General features: G+C 39.4%; 1 protein-coding gene across 3 annotated transcripts in view; it reads right to left on the reverse strand.

Moving 5' to 3' along the window:
* Window positions 1-22,656, reverse strand: part of Fgf14 (fibroblast growth factor 14) — a 570,141-nt gene that overhangs the window by 149,089 nt on the left and 398,396 nt on the right. The window contains exon 1 of one of the 3 annotated variants that reach the window (XM_051161010.1): window positions 20,353-20,875. The exons of the other annotated variants lie outside the window; for them this stretch is intronic. Coding sequence (XP_051016967.1) covers window positions 20,353-20,545 — 193 coding nt within the window. The 5' untranslated portion in view covers window positions 20,546-20,875. Of the gene's footprint in view, window positions 1-20,352; window positions 20,876-22,656 lie in introns of those variants that run through there. 3 annotated transcript variants of the gene reach the window in all.

Genomic DNA, 22,656 nt, shown 5'->3' on the forward strand with positions numbered 1-22,656 from the left:
AGGACTGGACTAGTGTGGTTACATTGGTTATTGAGTCTCCTGAAGGATGATTGCAGTATATATGAAAGACAGTGAAAGAGTATATGCTAGCTTCATTTCTGTTGCTTTGATTTTTTTAAAAAATCCTACAAAAGAAAGTTGGGGAGAAAAGTTTATTTTTGTTCACATTTCCAAGTAACAGCCTATTATGGCAGGGAAGTAAAGGAAGCAAGAACTGGTATCTAGCCACACCACACCTGCAGTCAAGAGCAGAGAGCAGGACTAGGGAGATGGTCAGTGGTTAAAGTGCTTGCTTTGCAAGTTCAGATACTCAGAACCCATACACTGGGTGTGTGCAGTGCACAGCTGTAATTCTAGCCTCATAAGACAAACATAAGTGATTCTGCCAGAGCAAATATGATAACAAGCTGAGCCATAGTGGAGAGTTCTGGGTTTGACTGAGAGACACTACCTCATTGAATAAGGTAGCAGATTGGGGAAGGTGACTCTAAACATCAATTTTGGGCCTTCACTTGTATGCATGTTCATATACACACAGGTGTGCCCATGTTCATATAAGCACACACACACATGCACACACACACACACACACACACACACACACACACACACACACACACACAAACATGAACTGTGGGAGCATCAAGCAGAGACAGATGAATGCATGCAGGTTTACCACTTAGCTATTCTATCCCACTTTGAAACACTCCATACCTAAACCATGGTCTAGTAACTTCCTATTGTCATCTATTCTGTGATTCTATGCATCAGAGATTTTATATAAAATCAATAATATAATGACAATTTAAGAAATATATTACTTTTTACACACATATTTTCTGGTTTGTAAAAAATCCTTGAGTTTTCAGGTTTTCTAAAAGCTGGTGTGATCATTTATTTGTTTCAAATGTCTATTATATATTTTACAAATGTAAAATAAAGGCATCCCCTCCAACATGCAATTTAAAAAATAATTTTTAAAAGTATTTTAAAAACAGATGAAAATAGTGGCTTTAGTCAAATAACAGACATAACAGTGAAGTACACACACAAATTTCCAAGATAAATAACCAGCAAATGTAAATGCACAGGACAGAATGCATTACTCTGCAGAGGCAAATTCCTTAGTACAATATTTTGCACTAAGAAGTCGAAAACATTTGATGATTGATGTAGGAAGGCTAAGCCTACAATGGGTAGCATTATTCCTAAGCAGGTGGTTCCTGGTTATTAAAGAAAGTTAGCAGAGTGTGAGACAGAGGTTGGGGTGGGAGTGGGGATCTGGAGAGAGAACAGAAATTAGTGCAGGGGGCATCTCTGGGACAGGGAGGTTCCCCGAAGTCTATGGGAGTGATCTATCTGAGACTCCTAGTAGTGGGTGGTTAAGACCCTGGAAGTTACCATCTCCTGTAGTCGGGTAGGACTTCCAGTAGAGGGAGGGGACACCAACCCACCCACAAAACCTTTGACCCAAAATTCCTACAAGAAGTGTAGGGATAAAGATGGAGCAGAGATTGAGGAAATGGCCAACCAAAGGTTCACCGAACTTGAGACCCACCCCATGGGAGAAAGCCAACGCCTGACACTATTGATCCTCTGCTATGCTTGCGGACAGGAGCATAACTTAACTGTCTGCTGAGAGGCTTCACCCAGCAGCTGATGGAAACAGGTGCAGAGACCCAGAGCCAAACAATAGGAAATTTTGTGAAAGAGTGGGAGGAAGGATTGAAGGAGGCAGAGAGGTCAAGGACACCACAAGAAGAACTATAGAGTAAACTAACTTGGGCCATCGGGTCTCACAGGGACTGAACGAAGAAAAGGAAGGAGGAGGAAGAGGAGGAGGAAGAGGAAGAAGAGGAGTAACAACAATAGTTAGCAAAGGTTAAATGCAGCATATCAAAATGAACTGTAACAATTCTAGTGAGAATGTTGGCATTTCTTTTTTTTAATTTTTTTATTAACTCATTCATATTACATCTCAATGGTTATCCTATCCCTTGTATCCTTTCATTCATCCCTCCCTCCCATTTTCCCCTTACTCCCCTCCCCTATGACTGTGACTGAGGGGGGCCTCCTCCCCCTGTATATGCTCATAGGGTATCAAGTCTCTTATTGGTAGCCTGCTATCCTTCCTCTCAGTACCACCAGGCCGCCCCATCCAGGGGACATGGTCAAATATGAGGCACCAGAATATGTGTGAAAGTCAGACTCCACTCTGCACTCAACTGTGGAGAGTGTCCTGTCCATTGGCTAGATCTGGGTAGGGGTTCAGTGTTTACTGCAGGTATTGTCCTTGGCTGGTGCCATAGTTTGAGTAGGACCCCTGCCCAGATCAGCCCATCATAATGTTCTTCTTGTAGGTTTCTGGGACCTTCTGGATCCTTCTATTTCCCCATTCTCCCATGCTTCTCTTGCCTAAAGGCATTTCTTATTAGCACTATTGCAGTTTCTTATTAGTTTGGACTTAGAAAAAATTGTTGCCTAGACTGATACCAGATATATTACTTCTTCTTCCTTGTAAACTTTAAGAGATAAGCAAAAAATTGGATCACATAAAATATTTACATTGAATTTTTCAGGTTTTCAATGTTCAGGGATGTGGTTTGGTAGTCTATCTACAACCATTTTGGAAATAAACTTGAAGAGCTAAAGAATAACTCAGTTTTTTCAAAAGGCTTAAAATAATCTTTGCTGACAACATGAGCAGCTTAATAGTATGAAGCATGCAACACCAAAAGATATATACCCAGAGACAATTGTTAACAAAAATATCACTCTTTGCCTCAGATTTCCTCAGAACTTACAGCTGAATGTGGGTTCGGTAGGTATATCAGAAAAGATTGAGTAGACTCGAAACCTGGCGAAAATCTTCCTTCCTGAAACTTCAAATGCTCTGAAAACTTGGATCTGAAGTCTTGATTGTAACTGACAACACAAAACTCTCAAATTTTGGCACCATATTTATTTTCTTTCTATGTCTAGGAAATGGGGACCAAAGAAGAGTAGATCCCCTGATGACTATCAACCAGGGGTTACAATTTAAAGTGAGCAAATTAATTTTAATATTACTAGTAAACAGCTTTCTCAGTATCAGAAAAAAAAATTCCCCAGGCAAACCTGAAAAAAGATGAGCTACACACATGAAATGTGTGAAATGGGGGGACTTGGGGTAATAATGCTCAGGAGGAAGGGAAAGCAGGCAGAGGGAATATAAACCACAGTGCCCTGTGTTGGGCATCACTCTCTCCAGAATTTCCTATATCAAAGAAATAAGAAATCAATCTAGACCAATTTTTGTCATATAATATTAAAATGTCAAAAATTAGATTTTATAAATACCAAGACTCTTTGTCAGATGTTTATAAACATAAACCCATCCAAAGTAAAACAGAAAGAGAACAAGCTAATAAAGACACACACACACACACACACACACACACACACACACACACACACACAGAATTATTCACACAATTGAAAACCAACTTTATATTAGAGTAAATTAAAGTTTTATGTCATGTGTGTATACACATTCTCATATACATGATATATATAATAATTTCCACAAAATATAAAATCACAGAGCACCTCTTATTTTTGTATCCAAAATGACCATTAACCAATTAAAAATTAGAAAATATGTCAAAGAAACTACAAATGAATGTAGAGAAAAACAGAAAATGTTAAAGACACAGACAAAATGAATATATATATATATATATTTAAATCAATGAAATGTTCTAAGAAAAGAACAAAATTAATCACAAAGGTGATAAAACTGAACACAACTCCTGTTGTTTAGGGAAAACCAATTTTGTTGATAAGTTCACCAGTAAAATAAAACAGTAAATAAATGGAAACTAACTAATTGAAAATAATCACACTAAAGCAGCAGCAGCAGCAGCAGGAGGAGGAGGAGGAGGAGGAGGAGGAGGAGGAGGAGGAGGAGGAGGAGAATCACAATAATGACTTTAACAACTCCATCAACTACTACCACATCCACTACTTCTACAACAGCAGCAAAGTTAGCAAAGGTTCCAGAATATGTGAGACTCAACAAGATAAATCACATCTAAAAGGACAGAAGGGAAAGATGATGAGATAATGGGTTTCAAAGCTGTCAACTAAACTTTATCAGATGTTGAGAACTGAAAATACCTCATTTACTGTGTTAGATGCCAAAAGGATGCCTTTACTATACAGTAATTATGGACAAGGTTCTTGAGGATGTACTGGTTTGTTATTCATCTTGGTGGTATTTACATAAATGTGTTCACTCTGTGAACATTCATGAAGTTTATGTGGTTAATTTTTTGCTTGTGAATGGATATTATACTTCAATAATATGCACATTTAAGCAGGGAGCTTTAATCTAGAAACTGCCATAGAAATTATGAAATAGTATTAGGTGGAATAGCCAACTTCTTCAATACATATCAAACAGAGTGGAAGAAAAACAAAAGGCTGGCTAATAAAACAATTTACTTCTTTGGGGGGACCCAGAGGGGTTCCTATATCTTTCATGAACAATAAATAAATATCTCAAATTCCTTTCTAAACATCATGTCAGCATATGTAGTATGTAGTCCACCCATCCATTTCCTCATGAAAAAATAGTCTTCTAGCAATACTGCCACAGGCAGTTACTCAGAACCTTTAACAAACATGGGTATACAGTGCCCTCAAATGATATCACCTTGGATGCAAGTGCCAATAAAGAATTCCCCATAACCATAAAAGACTCCTCTTAACTCATAATTATTTTCTTCACTAGGAAAATTAGCACTTAATGAGACTTTTATCAAAGAATGTTTTCCATGCCTGCCATGGTTTGGGAATGTGACGTTTTCACTAGCGGATTGCTAATCAGAATCCATTAGATTGGTCTCCCTTCAAAAGCATCACATTTAATAAATCCCATTGTGGAGAGACCCCAAGGACTGCACCCTAAGATGGCGCCTGGCCCGTCACCAGAGCTGCCTCTGTTGAAAACAAATAGGTCCTTATTCGGATATAGCCCACTGCCTGTGGTAGTTCCGCCTTCATGGACCTATGAGGTTGCGAGACGTGGCGTGAATGGATTGGATGATAGTATGCTTTATTAGTGTGTGTTGGGTGTGGTTTGAGGGAGTTGCTTGCCTGAAGAGCTTGAATAAACTGCTTGGAGAAGAACCGGTGGTCGCGTCCTTCTTGCTGGCCAAGTGAGATGCGACATCCCATAGCTTGAATCCTCTGTTTGGCTAACTTGACTTATTAAATTGAGAACCTCACATATTGCTTTCCTCCTCTCTCCCAGCAGAAGTTAGCTGCTGTGTCAGGGTCCAGCGTAGTATCACTCAATGGTCCTGGCTTGTCTACTACTGCCATAGAGATGATATTTTGTCAATTTCCTACATCATTCATTTTTCTCTAACACCCTCTTCAGATGCATTCTAGGAGCTTCTTATGCTGCTCGTGAGGGATACATTCAATACACTTACAAGGCAGAAAGCTGAAGATTAGGTTCTCATGAGACAATTTACATTTATTGAAGTTACAGACTATGTTTTTGGGGTGTGTGCCTGTGCACGTGTGTGTGTGTGTGTGTGTGTGTGTGTGTGTGTGTGTCTGTGTGTGTGTGTGTGCAGAAATAGGGGTGTGCAGACTCGTGGTGATGAATAATACTGAATGTCACCAAGATAGGATATGGACTAACTTAGATGACAAGCTCTGGGTATGTCTATGAGGGATTATCTAGGTTAGGTTAGTTGAGGAAGAAAGACCCACCTTTAATGGGGGCAGCATTATTGCATGGACTACATTAAAAAGATGACCTTAAGAAAAGGAAAGATGAGTACCATCATTTGTCTCTCTCTCTCTCTCTACTTCCTGGTTGTGGCTTTAATGTGTCCAGTGGCCTCAAGTTCTCGCTGCGGTAACTTCTCCACCATGGTGTACTGCTTACCACTCTCACAACAGAAGCTGGTTGCTTCTGTATCTTCAAACTGTGTACCCAGATAAACCTATCGTTTAGTAGCTTTTTTAGTAGTAGGGTTATTTTTTACAACAACAACAGGAATTATAATTAATACTGTGTCATCATTCTTTCCCTAAGCTTGTCATTGTTTTCATATGTATGAATTTATTTCCTACATATGAGTTTGTCATCTTGTGTGACAGGATCTTACATATACACCTGGTAACTTAAGAGGCAGTCTTGTGTAGATATAAACCCTAGGATAAATCAAAGTTCGCTAAGGTTTAAAAAATAAAGGTACACGCAGAATCAAGTATGTTAAATAATAGGAGGCATTAACTTGTCTTTTGGGAAATACATGAGTAATCATCTCAATATTTCTTACTTTTAGTATCTACATCTGTGCATATAGGAGAATTGTTGCTTTTGTAGGTAGAAAGAGCACATAACAGATAAAGATGGAAAGGACCTTAGTGCAGCAAGCTCAATATATATAACCATTTTATATATATATACACACACATTTTAGGAATGGGTTGGTTTTCATGGCTCGTGTATTATCTTCATCACACAGCATGTTTTGCTTTAATTTTTTATTCACATACACAACACACAGATGCTGATAAGAAAAGCATTAACAACAAATGTCTTAAATGACAGATTAAAGTAGATGAGACCCTAAACTCATCTATAACTCTGTTTACATTATAAAAACTGAGGGCTACAATGTAAATGTAACACACATGCACACATGTGCGTGTGTGCACACAAATGCTTTGCTAATGAACAAATGACTTCCAGGCACATTTGTTGAGCATCCAACAGGAACACAACCATACGTAATCCCAGTTATGGGGACTAGGCAAGCATGAGTGGCGGGGTGCTGTGCTGGGGCAGGAGTCAGACACTACCATTCTGGGGAGAGTGGTCACTCCTGTAGATTGCTCTGTTGTGGAATAAAAATGATAATACATGAGAAAGTCATATCCCACTCTCCACCTAACTGTGGAGAATGTTCTGACCATTGGCTAGATCTGGGAAGGGGTTTAAAGTTTACCTCCTGTGTTGTCCTTGGCTGGTGCCTTAGTTTGAGCGGGACCCCTGGGCCCAAATCTGCCTATCATATTGTTCTACTTGTAGATTTCTAGGACCCTCTGTATCCTTTTATTTTGCTATTCTCCCATACGTCTCTCATTTAGAGTCCCAATAGGATGCCTTCCCCTCTGTCCCAGTTTCCTGGTAAGTGAAGGCTTTCGTGGGACATGCCCTCAGGAACAGTCATAGGGGAGGGGAATTATGGGAAAATGGGGGGGGGAGGAATGGGAGGATACAAGGGATGGGATAAACATTGAGATGTAACAAGAATAAATTAATAAAATAAAAAAAAAGAAAAAAAATGATAATACGGTAGAAGACTATGTACAAGGAAAAAGAGGGTTATTTGGGCATTCTTTTTTTAAGAACAAAATAAATAAGCCTATGGTGGCAATAGGAATTCTCTAGGAAATTCAAAAATGTAAAAGGGGCAGCATTGCATGTAAACTAACCTCTCAGATGCTAGGTAGTAACAGTGTATTCCATGTGCTTGTAGATCCACCCCTGAGTTAGGATCTACCACAATGCCATCTATTCATTATCATAAACTAATTACAGCAATACTTCTGTTAGTATTTTAAAACTATGGTGTTTAAAGCAAACATGGAGGAATATGTGTACTGCAAACTAATATGACAGCAGGCAGAAAGTAAAAATTCCAACACATATAAAAATGGTTGGACAGCAGAGACATATCTAATGATGGGAATTGCACCAGCTCAGCAGCAGCAGCAGTGAGATAACTGGTAGCCTTTGTTCATTAGCGTTGTACTCTTGAAATTCCAGCAACTTTACATAACTTCTGCAATTTTCTAAAATGCAAAAGGCTTAGAATGAATTTTTAAAAGTTGAACGAATATGAAATACTCTGCACCTTACAGGCAAACTCCAGCACTGCCCACATGCTCTTTAATGATGCACTCAGAATATGAATGGGAGGGATTCCAGAACATTTGTGCTGATTTTCTACTGCTGTGTTTAGGTGTTAACCTGATGTCCTGTGTTAGAAAGAATTGGAAACCTGTTCAGAGAGTTACAGCCATCACTCTTCTGCACAGTGTTTATGTGTGTGCCAGCATTTCATTGGGCACTGATGCCACATTAGCACCCATGCTCTCTCTAGTTAACCTGTAATGAACAGATAATATTGTGCTTGATAATCTAGCTCAAGCCAATGAGGAATCTGTAGAGTCATGTTGCTGGCCACTGGTACCACCTCGCATTCACAAGCTTATTCTCAAATGGCATCCTTCACAGGGCAGACTACTTTCCACTACTTCCTCTACCAAATGAGTCCCTGGGAAAAGTATTTCATTTACTCTAATCCAGGGAAATGAAAATAACACCACATACTTCCTATAGTGGGAAACATGAGTTGTAGAATGCAATGCACATAATCCTGGAAAATGTAGCAACGATACTTCAGTTACTTTCTCTACATTTTCTTTAAGTTTGTCAGGTGCAAAGACACACAATGCAGTCTGCTTTGCACAAAGGTGCCTGGTTTTCTTTTCCTTCCATTCAAGTCAGCCCCATCTTAAAGAGAATGGAGGAACAGCTTCTGTCAGGTTACTGCTACCAAGTCAGGCCTCTACATAAATTCTGTTCATGAAAACAGCAGCCATCTCATTTGCTGGAATAAAGATGAGGCAATTATTGAACACTCTGAGCCACAGCAATGATTAAGGCTCTGGTGGCATTTACTTATGCAGAAAGATAAGTAGAGTTAAACAGTGGTAACTTGACCAAATGATAAAAAGGATGAAAAAATCATGAACAAATATTTAAAGGGCAAGATGTATCCAAGGATGGGCAGGAGTTATTTACAGAATTTTAGAGAGATAAAATGAGGCATGTGGTGGAATAAAGACATTAAGCAATGAGATTTTGTTTTAAAGATCTTTTCAAGGGAGAGAGAATTGTTGGGTTCTGGGGAAGTTAAGTAAACAAATTGTTAGGTTAGTAGTTGTTTGCTGCTTGTTTAACATTCAAAGCACCCTGAGAAAAACACTGCACTTGTGTAGAAGCCATGGAGCATAGTGGTCCCCCATCACCCTGGGGGGATCTGACAAGAATGCATAATGGAACTATGCCTGCAGATTCATTCCTACACTCCAGCTGCAGCTTTGTATCATCTCTCATACCTGGAGAGTCCTTTGTCATTCTGACAGCAATTAAAATAAGAAATGGAAAATACAAGAGCAAACCCATTAACTTAAATTTCTTACCAGACCTCATAATTGTAGATCTGTATATAACAGATGGACTGGAAGAGAACATATGTACTTGAAGTGTTTAGATACAAAAAGGGAGCAAATGTGCTCTTGAAAACATTCTACAGAAAATTTACCTTTCCTTAGCTCCTATTTATTTCTACATGATACTTGAATCTGAATAATAGTTTCATTAAGCATATAAAAAGCATATATTTTAATTTGCCAAACAGTTATTTGCCATGATAGTAATTAAGAAGTTTAAAAATAGTTACTGCTTAAGAAAAAATATATATTTGAAAATAAAGACAGTTGATTTAGGCTAATTCTTAAAAATACCATTCAGATTTTTCTCCAGGTTATGAAGAGGAGTCACTCAATGCACACACAAATGTGCTATACAGATTAGCTTTTCCACACAGGGAAATACTGTTGCATTTGAAGGACACTAGTGAAATAGCAGTAATTTTTAACAGAAACCCAGCTACACACTGGCAATAAATAATTCATTAAGACGCTCAGATAGAAAGCCTCCTGTAGAGGAATTTTAATCCAGCAATGTGGCTGCTTAGGCAAGGGATTACATCCAAAGACCTTCTAGATTTGTGTGATTTGGTTGGAATGACACACCTTTAATCCCTCTGGCTGCCCTTGGTACACATCTTTATTCCCAAACAATGATGGTAAAGCTAGTTTTTAGAAGTAAGCAGCCGTGTTTGAAAATGATGTCTAATTGAGGAGGAGACAAAGTGACAAATCAGAGAAGGATTTGACAGAATGAGTCAGAGTACACTCAACTCTCACCAGAACAGAGCAGGAAAGAGGCTAATTAAGTACAGTGTGGGGAGGGGGTGGGACTAGAGGTATATAACTGTAACAGTTTTACAGAAGTAGGTTACAGAGAGAACAAGCAAGACAGAGGTGGAGACAGAATGAGCCAGAGTGTGAGAAGGAGGCAGAAGATTATAGTATATTGCCACAATTAATGACACCAGGCAAAGCAATCAGTCAAAAGCCAAGAGAAGCCAGTTTGAATCGGTCAGCTTTGAGAGGAGTTTGGCCAGAACAACCGAGTTGAATGAAAAAGCTAAAAAGGCTTTAGAATGGCCCTCATCTCGTCCCCTCATCTAAGGAAATAAAATCAACAGTTTCAGTCACCTATAGCCATGCTTGGTGGTGCATACCTGCAATCACAGCACACTAAGGCTAGGGCGGGAGGGTGGCAATGAATGTGAGGGCTAAACACAGAGTAGCACGTAGCCAAAGCTACATAGCAGACAGTTCCTAAAAAAACATTTATAACATAACTATGAAAATGCAATCATATAAAAAAGAAAATACAATCATATGTAAGTTTAAGATAGTATAAACAATAAATTCTAATTACTTTTGTGCTAATATTAGATACTATCCACTGAAAACGCAAATTTATTGTAAAAATACAAATGTTCAAGACTGTGCAGTTGGGATAAAATCAGAGAATAGACCCAAGGGGCATCTAAACTGCATCAATGATATTGAAAAAGCAGCTTCAAATGAGAAAAATTAAGTAAAATCTATTAGAAAGACTGAAAAATAACATGAGGAGAGGACTAGGAGGTTTTTTTCAGCCAGTTGTCAATAAAATACAATTGCATAGAAATACATAACTGAGGGGTTTCCTTTTCAAATTAAGGCATATTATCATGTGCTTACAATCTAATGAGATTGCGTGCTAATATGCTGTGGTTCAGGAAAGAGATAAAAATTATTCCAATGATGAGCCTATATGGGAGAAAAATATGTAAATCAATTTAAGGTCTTCACACAAAATTAGAACACTAAGGTCCATCTCTATTTAGGTATGAAAAAGGAACAAATGCAGACCCATAGAATGGCTTTTTGAATCCATGGGACTCTGTAAAAATATATCATTTATTATTGCTATTTTTCTCCAGGGAAACAGAAGCTAAGATATTATTCAGAGTGGAGAAATGGAGCAATTGGAGGGTGTTTGAAGAGAAATAAGATAAGAAACATTACTTATCTAAATAGAAATATATTTTTTGAAACTCACAAGGGCCTGCTTACGGTCATTGACTACTAAGACAGACCAATTTAGTTGTCTGTAGGTTTTTTTTCTCCAGCCAAAATCAACTATGTTGGTGCAAGCTTAAAAGAATTGCCCACTGAATGAAGCAGTTAGTTTTACCCTGTCATCAAGGCAAAAAGAAGATGCAGAGAATATTTCAATCAAATTTCATGTACCTATATTCATAAGCAGTTGCAAACTTACATGTTCACCAATATGCAACATCTATAAAGTGTATAATATAATTTACAAATAATTTGACTTGTAAAATGACTTGTGGCTACATTATATTTTCTAGAATTAGTATTAAGAATAAAATACAAGAACTTGTTTAGAAAAGAGCTATGATCCAAGGAACTGATTAAAAACCAGTAAGACACAGTAGATTTCTAACCATCTGTAATTTTCATGATTAATTTGTGATCATCTAATCTCTGTGGTTTGACTTCATTTTATCTTGTAAAATAAGACCAATGAAAATGTAATCACTAATATATCTTAGTGAACATAAGAGATATGAAGCGTATACTTTTCAAGACATATAATAAAACATTTAACATATAATTCATTACATAATACTGGAAATTCTTAAGATTATTAAGAAGATCACACCTCTGTTATTTATCTCCTTGCTGCAACAAATTCCCTCATACAAAGAAGGTAAGAAAGGAAGAGTTTATTTGGTCTCACAATCCAAGGATACTGTCACAGGAAGTCATAGTGGAAGAGCTAAAGAAGCTGGTGACATCGTGTCTGTGGTCAGAAGACAGGAGGCATGATAGATGCTTATGCCCAGCTCACCTTCTCTTTTGTATTCAGTCCAGACCATCGCCTTTGAAATGGTGTGCTTACAGCTGAGATGGATCTTTCCACTTCAACCAAGCAAATCTACGCATTCCCTCACAGGCGTCCTCAGACACTGACCTAATTTAGATGATCCCTCATGGAACTGCCAGAGGCTTGACTCCTAGGCAATTCTAGATTTATGAAGTTAACAGTGACTAACTGCCATAGCATTGTTGTATGTGATATCCAGAAATGCTAAGAACGAAGTTACATTCCTATGTCAAAAACGACGTGGTATATCATGGAATTTTCTTTTCTCTATTCTTTTTACAAAGCTTACAATCTAATATTTACTTTGAGGTAAATTTGCTTCTGGCTGTAGTTTTAAAGTTAATAATACAGTGTTAGAATGTTTTGCAATTAGATTCCTATTGGAGATAGAGTAACTGGATTACAGTTAACCTTATCCAGATGTACATATTGTGTTTTCTATTATTACCTGCAATAATGTGACTTGCATTAATAGAGAACTTTAAAACATCATAAAGGAACACAAGACTGTAAAGACTGGAGGAAGATAGAAGATTCCGGAAGCTGTATGCTAGTCACAGTTGAGGCCACAACTTCTGATTGACTGTCTCCTATGTTCATACTAACATCTATCCACATGAAAGATACATGAAGCATGGGTGAAACAGTCTGCCAAAAGTGTTTCACAATATTGAATGACATTATGGAAAAAGATACTTCCCCAACTATAAATTACTGATAAAATAGCCTAGAAATGGTATCTTGTTTCTTGTCATTCCCTACTGTCACTTACCCCAAGGAACAGTAAGTAAAGACTTAGTCATGGGACCTGAGTTTCTTAATGAAGATAAGAGTCACTGTAGATACTGCCACTCAACTAGTGCTGTTTGGTCCAGATAGCATTATGATTGGCTTCATATTAGCGTTTCTAAAATGCTCTCTTACATATTTAAGCTTACTGTTACTGTATTTCTCTAGCTTCTGAACAATACCAAGACTATCAGATGCAATTTAGATCACACAACTATCCTAAACTTTTTAGCTAAAAGTTTCTCATCATTTGTGAAGAATACATGATGAGTATAACTGAAGGAGAAGTAATTTAAACATTAAATAGATAAATCATATTGAAAACTCACTTTTAATTTCTGCCATTTTTAAAATTAATCAAATGAAATGGAATTATTGTTTTTTATGGAAGAAGGGAAGCTTTATGATTTGCTTGAGAAACAATATTCATAAAACACAATTAGGAAGCACATGTGTTGCTGTTGTATTCACAGAAACCAAGACATGAAACAACCCATGTCTGTCACCTGATGTGAATAAAGAAAACATGGTATATGTACTAAATGGAGACGCTTCAGCTATAAAATGGAGGACACTTTCTCATCTCTGACGTCTTAGATAGAACTGGAGATAACTGTGCTAAAGTCACTAGCCATACATTTAGTAATATGTCTTATAGGATCTTAGCACATGAGCTATATAAAAAGCTCATTTCATAAAGGTTGAGAGGATGGTTATCGGAGAGAGAAAGACTAAGCACTGAGTACTAAGCTGCAGTCCAAATAGATGTAAGAACTCAGGTGATCTGTAAAGTTTATTTATTTATTTAGTTATTTATTTACTATGTATACAGTATCCTGCCTGCATGTGTACCAGCAGGCCAGAAAAGGGCACCATATCTCACTATAGATGCTTTTGAGCCACCATGTGGTTGCTGGGAATTGAACTCAGGACCTTTGGAAGAGTAAGCAGTGCTCTTAACCACTGAGCCATCTCTTCAGCCCCTCAGGTGAGCTGTTGCATATTAGGATGACTATAGATTATATGATAAAGTGCGGCAAGTTCAAAGCTAGCAGAAAGCATTTTTAATATATTCACTATAAAGAATAACACGTTTCAGGAGTACAGTATTCTCTTTTTTTAAAGACAGGGTTTCTCTGTATTTTTGGCTGTCCTGGACTCGCTTTTTAGACCAGGCTGGCTTCAAACTCACAGAGATCCACCTGCCTCTGCCTCTGCCTCTCCCTTCTAAGTGCTGGGATTACAGGTGTTCACTGTTCTCAATATAACTAAAACAATGTTTATATCTATAAAAATATCAAATGAGCTAGACATGGTCTCTCCAACCATTAATTCCAGCACTTGGTCAGTTGAGATAGGAAACGGCAAGTCCAAAGCCATTGAGAGCTAGATAGTGAGTTCAAAGTCAACCTGAGCAATATAGGGATAGTTCTTTCAAATTAAAAACATAAACACTGCACTAGATATATAATTAGATGTAGATTTCTTACCCAGCATGTGATAGTCTCTGGATGCAATATCCAGTATCTCTTTACCTCCAAGAAAAAAACATATTTTCCCATTAATCTGAATATTTTGTCTATCATCAGAATCAAATAAATTGAAAATTAAAATTGTAAGTATAAAAGTAGGATTATTAACAACAACAAAACCCCACAGAAATCTGTAGCTACATGTAACATCATCCTGAAATTTTCAATAATTTTAAATAAAAAGAGAAATCTGTAAATGACTATGATACCCATGGGAATGCAGACAGAAAAGTTCTTATGATTCTTGGGTGAAGTTTTTGTTAAAATAAAAGAGTAAAAAGACATGGCTATGACAAATTAATGACTTAAGTTTATATAAGTTCAACTTTATGAATATAATTCAGCTGGGAACAAACCATGTTTTGATAGTTAAATCTACATTAATCTAATAATTAATTTTACTTCATTAGACTACATTTTAATGTACTGTACACTGAAGCAATGTTTATTCTTAGAAACCTACCATAAACAAGAAAGTCATTGAGGAAACATAATTGAGTAATACTCCTATAAGATGTTTAAATAGCTATTTAAAAACAAAATCAAACGCTTCAATTAAGAAACAGCATGATTTTTTGTATTCATAGTACTACTAACAAAAGATAGGAGAATTCTTGTTATAAAAAAAATCATTAAACAACATTAAGCCTTATCAAAATATGTGTAGGTGTGTTTCTTGTACGCAGCAGAATGATAGATCCTGTTTTCGCATCTGTTCTCTTAGCTTGTGTCTCTTCATTGGTGAGTGGAAGCCATTGATGCTGAGAGGTATTAATTACCAGTGGTAATTGGTTCCTATGTTTTGATGTTGGTAGTGGTAGAGTGTGTGTGTCTCTGTCATCTTTTCATTTTAGAAGCTGCTAATCTGTACTTCTGGTTTACTCAGGTAATTAATTTTCATTCCTTCTCAAGTCTCTGATGGGTTGAAGACCAGGTAGTTTAGTTTTATGATTAAGCTTAGTTTTTTAGGGGCTAAGATGTTTTTAGGTTTAGATATATGTTTTAAGTTGATAGAGATGAGATATTATAGATACTGATTTACGTTCAGAATTTTAGATGCACCAAGATAGGAAAGATGTTTTCAAAGTTTCAAGGTTGCCAAATTCAAACAGCCAAAACATTATGAAGATAACATTTTTTGTAAGTCCTGATTGTTTCATGGTTCTTCTTGCTCTTCCTGTGGTCTCAGAGAACAAAAAACTAAACAACAATAACAACAAAACATGCTTAAAACATTTCCAAAAGGAGAGAAATATACTTGAGAGGGAAAAGGTTCTCTTCTTTAATTTCCATAGGCCTATGCCCTGTGTCTACAGCATATGACAGCTGCGTTGAGGTAGCAGCATATACATGGAGGTCCTAGGTTGCTGTCTGTGTTATTCCTTGAAAGGCTGGTTATCTTTTATATGGTGCTTTATAAAGAGGAAGGGTCTCCTCATTTCTTAGGAAACTGAAGGTTTTCACTGTCACACTGAGGGCAGCTCTCTTGTCTCTGTAGATCTTCATACATTTCCGCTTTCTAGAACACAGATTAACTTGAAAACATAATTTAAGCAGCACACTTTTCATTTCTAAATTTTAGGCTACCCTGAAATTTATATTAAACAAAATGTGTTGTTAGCAAACCTGCCCCCACTTGCCTGAACACAAACAGTGCATAGTTCAATGGCTTCTGTGATCCTAGGTAAAAGTGCAAACAAAATATTAGCTTGCAAGAAACAATTACACAGCCCTCACCAAGATTTTTGAAAGGCTACTACTCTATAGACAACTTCTTGCTAATTTTAGCATTTAGAAACAGAAGCATAATGCTTTTAGGATAAGATCATTTTCTTTATTTTCTGTTTTAATTCTTCTACAAAGATTTCGAATGATAAAACATCTCCCCATTGTTTGTTTCCTGTGTGTTTCTCTTTCTTTATATAAAGTTAGCATATACTTTTAATGTGTTCTCATGTATTAACCAGGCATTAAAATGAGGTAGTTGGTATCATTGACTGCTTGTGAGTAATAACTCACTAAAATCCCACTCTACAGCTCCACTTACAAGGAACAGATTGCATTCATGCATTTATTAAGGGGAAGTAGAAAAACATGAAGGCTTGAAAGGATCTTTGACTTTAGTATGATTTTGTTAGAACACTGAGGTTCAGGTTCTTTAGTTTGGATCTCTTGTGGTTTTTTGCCAGTTAAACAACAGAGACAAGTATGAAAAGGCACAGCTAACACTCTATTTGAAAACTGAGGAAAACAGACATTTCTTCTTAAGCACAATAAACTGACGGTGTGTGCTCAGTAATTATTATCACTTAGACACAACAATGAGAAATTACAAAATGCCACCAAGGCTTATCTTAACATGATAAAGTAAATAAAGTCTTCTCAGAAGGTACTTCCTCTCAATGTTCAGGAATAAAATTAATTCTAGCATGTAAGTATACATACGGAGAGAAGATTCAGCACAGAGGAAAGCATGCATGTGTGCACGTTCATATGCACACACCCAATGATGCATACAAAAATGCACACATACACATAAGCATACATATACGAAAGAAACACATTCAGATGTTTAATTTTCAGGATACTAACATCTGTTTAAAGTCAAAGGAGGTGAAGGTGTGAAAGGGCTGATGAAAGGGCAGGAGTAGAGACATCTGGGAAGGTGGAACAGTCATAGCACCTACAGCCATCCTGCGGAGTGCTCAGGAGCAAATCAAAGCATACAGCGAGAGGGAGGTGGGGCTCTAGGTTAATACGTTTTACAATATAGAAATTACTACCTAATAAAGTTTTGGGGTTTTTGCTTTTTGTTCTTTTGAGAGAAGATTTCACAGTTAGGACTAGCCTTGAACCGTTGATCATCCTTCCCCCAACTCCCAAGTTCTTTCATTACAGGCACGTGTTACCATAACCAGCTAAAAAATATTAAGGGAGGGGAATTAAATCTCAATGATTAAGAAATGTTTATTGCCATTCTCTAAAACAAAAAATATAAAGCTATTGTTTTGTCTTGTTCTGAATAGTCAATGCATATTGTACTTGAGGGTGTGTTTCAAACTCCTATACCTCTTTTGTTTCTCCCTGTGGACTAAGGCTTGTCCTGCCGGCAGGTCTTTGCACCTAAATGGCTTTTTAAAACTGCTCTTGTGCCTCTACACCCTTGTCAGCAGTCAGTCCTCAGCGTGGGCATCATCCTCTCTCTTCTTCAGTGGGCTTAGCCTGTTCTGCATTCTTCTTGTCTACTCTGCAGGTTTGCAGAACTGTGAGCATATTTCTCATTCACTGTTCTCCCTATGTGCAGTGACTCTGTAGCCTGTGTGTGTGAGCTTTGTTGGGGAAGAGACTCTCCTAGTGATCACCCAGAATGTACCAGATCGGTAGCAAGGCTTATCACACTGTAAACTTTCAGTACTCGTTTGTCAGATTAGTGATTTTCAAGTACTAAGAATAAATGAAACTACCATATTAAAGGTTATATCTATCTATTAGCAAATCAGATTTTAAAAGTTTCCTGAGGCAATTCCTATGTAAACAGGAGGTAAAGAAAGGCATATATACATCCACATAAATGTATTTCTCTAAATAGTATTTAAGAAATAAATTAATGACATGTACTACATATAATCATAGCCATGCTATTCATATGTACAATCTATCTATCTATCATCTATCAGTATATAATTACTACAACAAAGTTTTAATGTTCTTTTCGTTTAAAATGATACTAAGTTTATTTCTGTCTGATATTCTATTGCTGTATCTGTGATTTTCTTCACTAAAGAACCTATTTTTTAGGTAATGAAACAGAGGAACAAAAGAAAATATTCCACGTAGATTAATGTTATTTTTCTTATACTCTCTCAGAAAAAAAAAATGAAGTGACAACATGGTCCCAAATGTAGTTTTCTTGCAAACTATTGCATGGTGTGTGTGGAGGGGTGTGCACACACTCGCTCAGGCTTATGAATATTGAAGAAACAGTCAACAATGAAAATAAAGAAATTGGCTATTAGAGAGTCCAGGTATCTTTCAAGACTAGAAAAACATTTCATCTTGAAATTCATCACATGTCAAGTAACCCCTCCCTCATCACCCAACGTAGCCAAAGGATCCACTGCATTTATAAAATCATCTACATGTTACATATTTTAAGAATGTACATTGTGACGTATAGCCCTGTTCACCAGTGTTCGTATTAAGATAATCTTACTTAAGAGAGGCTGTATCCATTGCAATTGAACTAAATGGCAATTTCAGAGTTCTCTGTTGTGAAGCCTACGTTCCACTGGGTAACCTATCTGATAAAGTAAGAGGCAGACACTGTGGTGATGGTGGACACTAGTGTGGACAGTGACTAGAACACTGAACTTAAAGGTATCCTGGATAAGGTTCCTGCATAAAGTGTAAAAGATTATTCTTAATAGATGCCACTCTGCTCTGAAAGCTCTTTGTCCCGTGGTCTTTATAAGGAAAAATTTCACTGTTACATGTATGCAAGTGCATCTCCCTTAGAATGTGCAGGAGGGCATATCTTACACGTGGTCTTTTCAGCATAATGGCAACAAACAGCAAGTTATCTAAAATTTCTTATTGCCACAATCAGTTATTGACCTTTTTTCATATTAGGTGTTAGCCTGAAAATAAGCATGAAAACTTTTGGTCTTGGGTAGGTAAAGGTGTAGATACATACAAATCCCCACAGAAACCCAGTCTTTTCAAATGTGTCTCTTCCTTGTCTTTGAAACAACAGCACATTGAAAGCAAACACAGCTGGGCTGGGAGACTGTATTGTGCTGGGCAAACACAGTTGACCATTAATGTAAATATGTTCTGTTTCCTGCCCACCTGGTTAGGCAGAGTAAGCATCCTTATGTTGCCCCCCTAACACCCCACGTGCTCCTAAAACAGCCACCCTTTGTAACTGGGTGTGGACAGGGGGGCAGATGGCCAGACTCCGTCTCCTGAGTAAAGACTGACATTTTACAGGCGGCAGAAGGTCATGAGGGGCACTAGCTCTTTCTCAGAAATATAATAGTAATATCACATATAGTAAGGGCTCTGTGTTGGCCATATTTTGTGTTGTAACTGCTCCTACTTCATATAATTTTCTAGTTTATCAGTTAAAGGAAACAAAACAGGAATACAGACTTCTCCAAGGGGCCCAATCGGATTCATTTTAAAGACAACCCTGCACTCACCCGAGATTTGACTAAAGGTCTCCAGGTAGGTGATGGGAAGTGAGGATCAGTGCCCCTTATAACCAGCTATTCATTAACTCTCCCCTGACCTAACCTTTAGTTCACTTGCCGCCTCCCCCTACTCCGTTTCCCTCCCCTGCTGATGCTCTCTCTTTTTGCTAATTAGTCCCAGCTGAGGGTACCTGTCACCAAGGGATGTGAACCAAGGGGTTTGCAGGAGACTAAAGATACCAGGTGAGGCCAGGCACACATCAATTCCTGGCATCTCCTATCTGACTAGGGGCACAATGCTTATGGCCTGAGGCACTGCAGAAGAAAGACCCCCCATTCTGCGGATATTGTGCTCTGGGGAGCCCCAACGTCCGGACAAAGAGTACAAACACATTTTCTGGAGCTCTGCTCACAGAAGAGACAATTTAAGGGCTCTGGGCGGGCTGAGTTCCCAGTGGCTGGCTACAGGTTGCCTGGGAGCAGATTCGCAGCTACCCGGGGAAGGCGCTCGGGTGCGCTTGAGGGAGATCAGAGGTTTGGAGAAGGGTGGACAGAAACAAGAGGGAAGGAAAGAGCAAGAGGAACCCACAGCGGTTCTATCCAGGCGGAGAAATGCCTGCCTGCCATCCCATCCCAGGTTCACCTCCCCACCGCGACCCACACAGACCTTGGCGCCGCAACCTGCGCTTCTTGAGGCCGAAGATGCGCACTTTGGAGAAGATATCCACCAGGTTGCCATTGCAAAGCCCGCGGTTCTTGCTGGGGCTGCTCCGCCTCCTGCTGGCAGAGGGCCGGTCCCAGTGCTGCTCCCGCGCCTGCCGCTTCTGACGGATCAAGCCGCTGGCTATGGCCGCGGCCATGGTGGCCCAGGGAATGGGTCCCGGAGAGGGAGGGACAGAAGCAAGGGGAGCTAGGGCACTGAAGAGGAAAGGGGCGGCGCAGACAGCTGCTCGCCCCGAAGGAAGCGGAGGGAGGGGCAGTCTGGAGGGGCTGGGGACAGAGGTAAGGGTGGTCAGTCCCCACTAGGACCCATCGCCCAGTCTGCTGAGCTCGGATCAGGCGCGCAGATGCTACCGGGACACAGTCCGGGGGAACTGGAGGTCGCGGCAGGGAGTCCAGAGGGCTGTGGCTGATAGACACTTCGTGTTGCTGGAGCACTCTCGGGGTCGCCACCACCACTAGCTCAGCCTTTTTGTCCTGTCCACCTCCTGGGTGAGAGGTTGGCAGATCGGAGGGCTTCCTTCCTAGACACAGGATGGAGGGGCGGAGGACAGGTCGCGGCAGCGTCTCAGCGCATTTGTGGGTCCCCAGACGCGGTGGGCAGGTCTCAAAGCCTTGCTCGAGCTGCCCTAGGGCAGGTGCGGCCACAGTGGTCCGCTCTAAGCTTCTGCCTGTGATTGTCAAGTGCTTTGGAAATCAGCATCTGGAGAGAGCAATCTTCTCCCCTGAGCTCTCTAATCAAAGCGCTCCATTCCCACCCCTCTACCCCCTCCCAACTATATGTTCCCCCCACCGATGTGTCTTCAGAAAGAAAATAAAAAGTATATGCAGTACTGATTAAATATAATAAAAAGAGAAAGGTAAAATGAATTCACAGGGTGGGATACCAAGACCCTGAGCCTTAGGAGGTGGAATTGAAGGACTATCAGCAGGCTTTGGCTCGGGTGAAACTTGCCTGTTTCCAGAGCTGCCACAGCTTAGCTAGGGTTCTAGAGCCCACAGAAAACTCCCAACAGCACTTGAAAGGTGAGGTTGTTTCTATTCTCTGGTTAATCCCTCCAGTACCAAAGCATCCCCACCCCCACCCCCTCCCACCCCCCAGGCAGGAGGAGAGTGAGCCCTGGGGAGAGAAGCTCCTCCAACCTAGTCACCCAAACTTGTTAAACTAACTCTCTCTCTCTCTCTCTCTCTCTCTCTCTCTCTCTCTCTCTCTCTCTCTCTCTCTCTCTCTCTCTCTCTCTCTCTCTCTCTCTCTCTCTCTCTTTCTCCTGCTTCCAAGGTTTATCATTTTCAACCATCAACGCTGAACAAAAAGAAGGACAGAGGTGAGGAGGTAGCTAATCTGTTCTTATTTAGAATGGACAAACAGCTTCCAGTTCTGTTCCCCAGAGAGCAGAAGAGGCGCAGGCCAGCCACTGCAGAGGTTCTACACAGGGACTGGGTTAGGATAACTGCCTAGGAAACTACTGAGGAAGTCTTAGCACAAAAATTAGCACGGAGTGGGGAAAGGGTATCTGTTGCAGCACTCAGGTATAGCAAAAAGCAGCCATACGGAGGCCATGCCACCATGAATTCTGCTTTCCTTTGGTTCACCTCCTTTGGAACAGCACTGTCAGAGCGAAGCCACTTGAGCTGGATCTGAAATTCAAATATAATACTTTATGTCTCCTCCCTTCGGTGTCCTGCCTTTACCTGCCTGTGTTCTCTCTTATACTATTAGGAATGTGAAGGGTCTAGGAAGGGAGGGCAGTTAGGAACAGGAGGGCTGGGGAGGAGCTCCTCATGCTTGACATGAGCAGTTTGTGGTCACAGATTTCCAGTGACAGATCATTTTACCTACCATCCTAAGAAGGAGAGGGGAAAGGAATGCACACCTGAGCCTCTCACCATCCAGTGTGGACACGAAGGAAGACTGCTCCGGCAGTCATTGATAAGCTCATACAAATCTTCTCCCAGGAGTACTTGAAAACTGGAAAGAGGGAGTGTAGACACTCTCTGGGGAAGCTTGAACAAAAAAATACCATTTTCTTTGTCTGGGGAATAGTCATAAAGCACTACGAAGATTCACCACTAGGCAAATGAGAGAAGCCTAGGATGCATTCCAGGAACACTGGACTTCTCCCTTCCATTGGGTCATCAATATATCTTCCTCTTGTAAGGAGTTCTAGTGCCTCCACTGTTGCTTTAGTTCACTCTTTGATTACTAAAAATGTGGGAAGAACACTTGCCGTAATGAGAGTGTGTAGGTTTG

This window comes from Acomys russatus, chromosome 18, assembly GCF_903995435.1.
Source record: "Acomys russatus chromosome 18, mAcoRus1.1, whole genome shotgun sequence".
Taxonomy (NCBI): domain Eukaryota; kingdom Metazoa; phylum Chordata; class Mammalia; order Rodentia; family Muridae; genus Acomys; species Acomys russatus.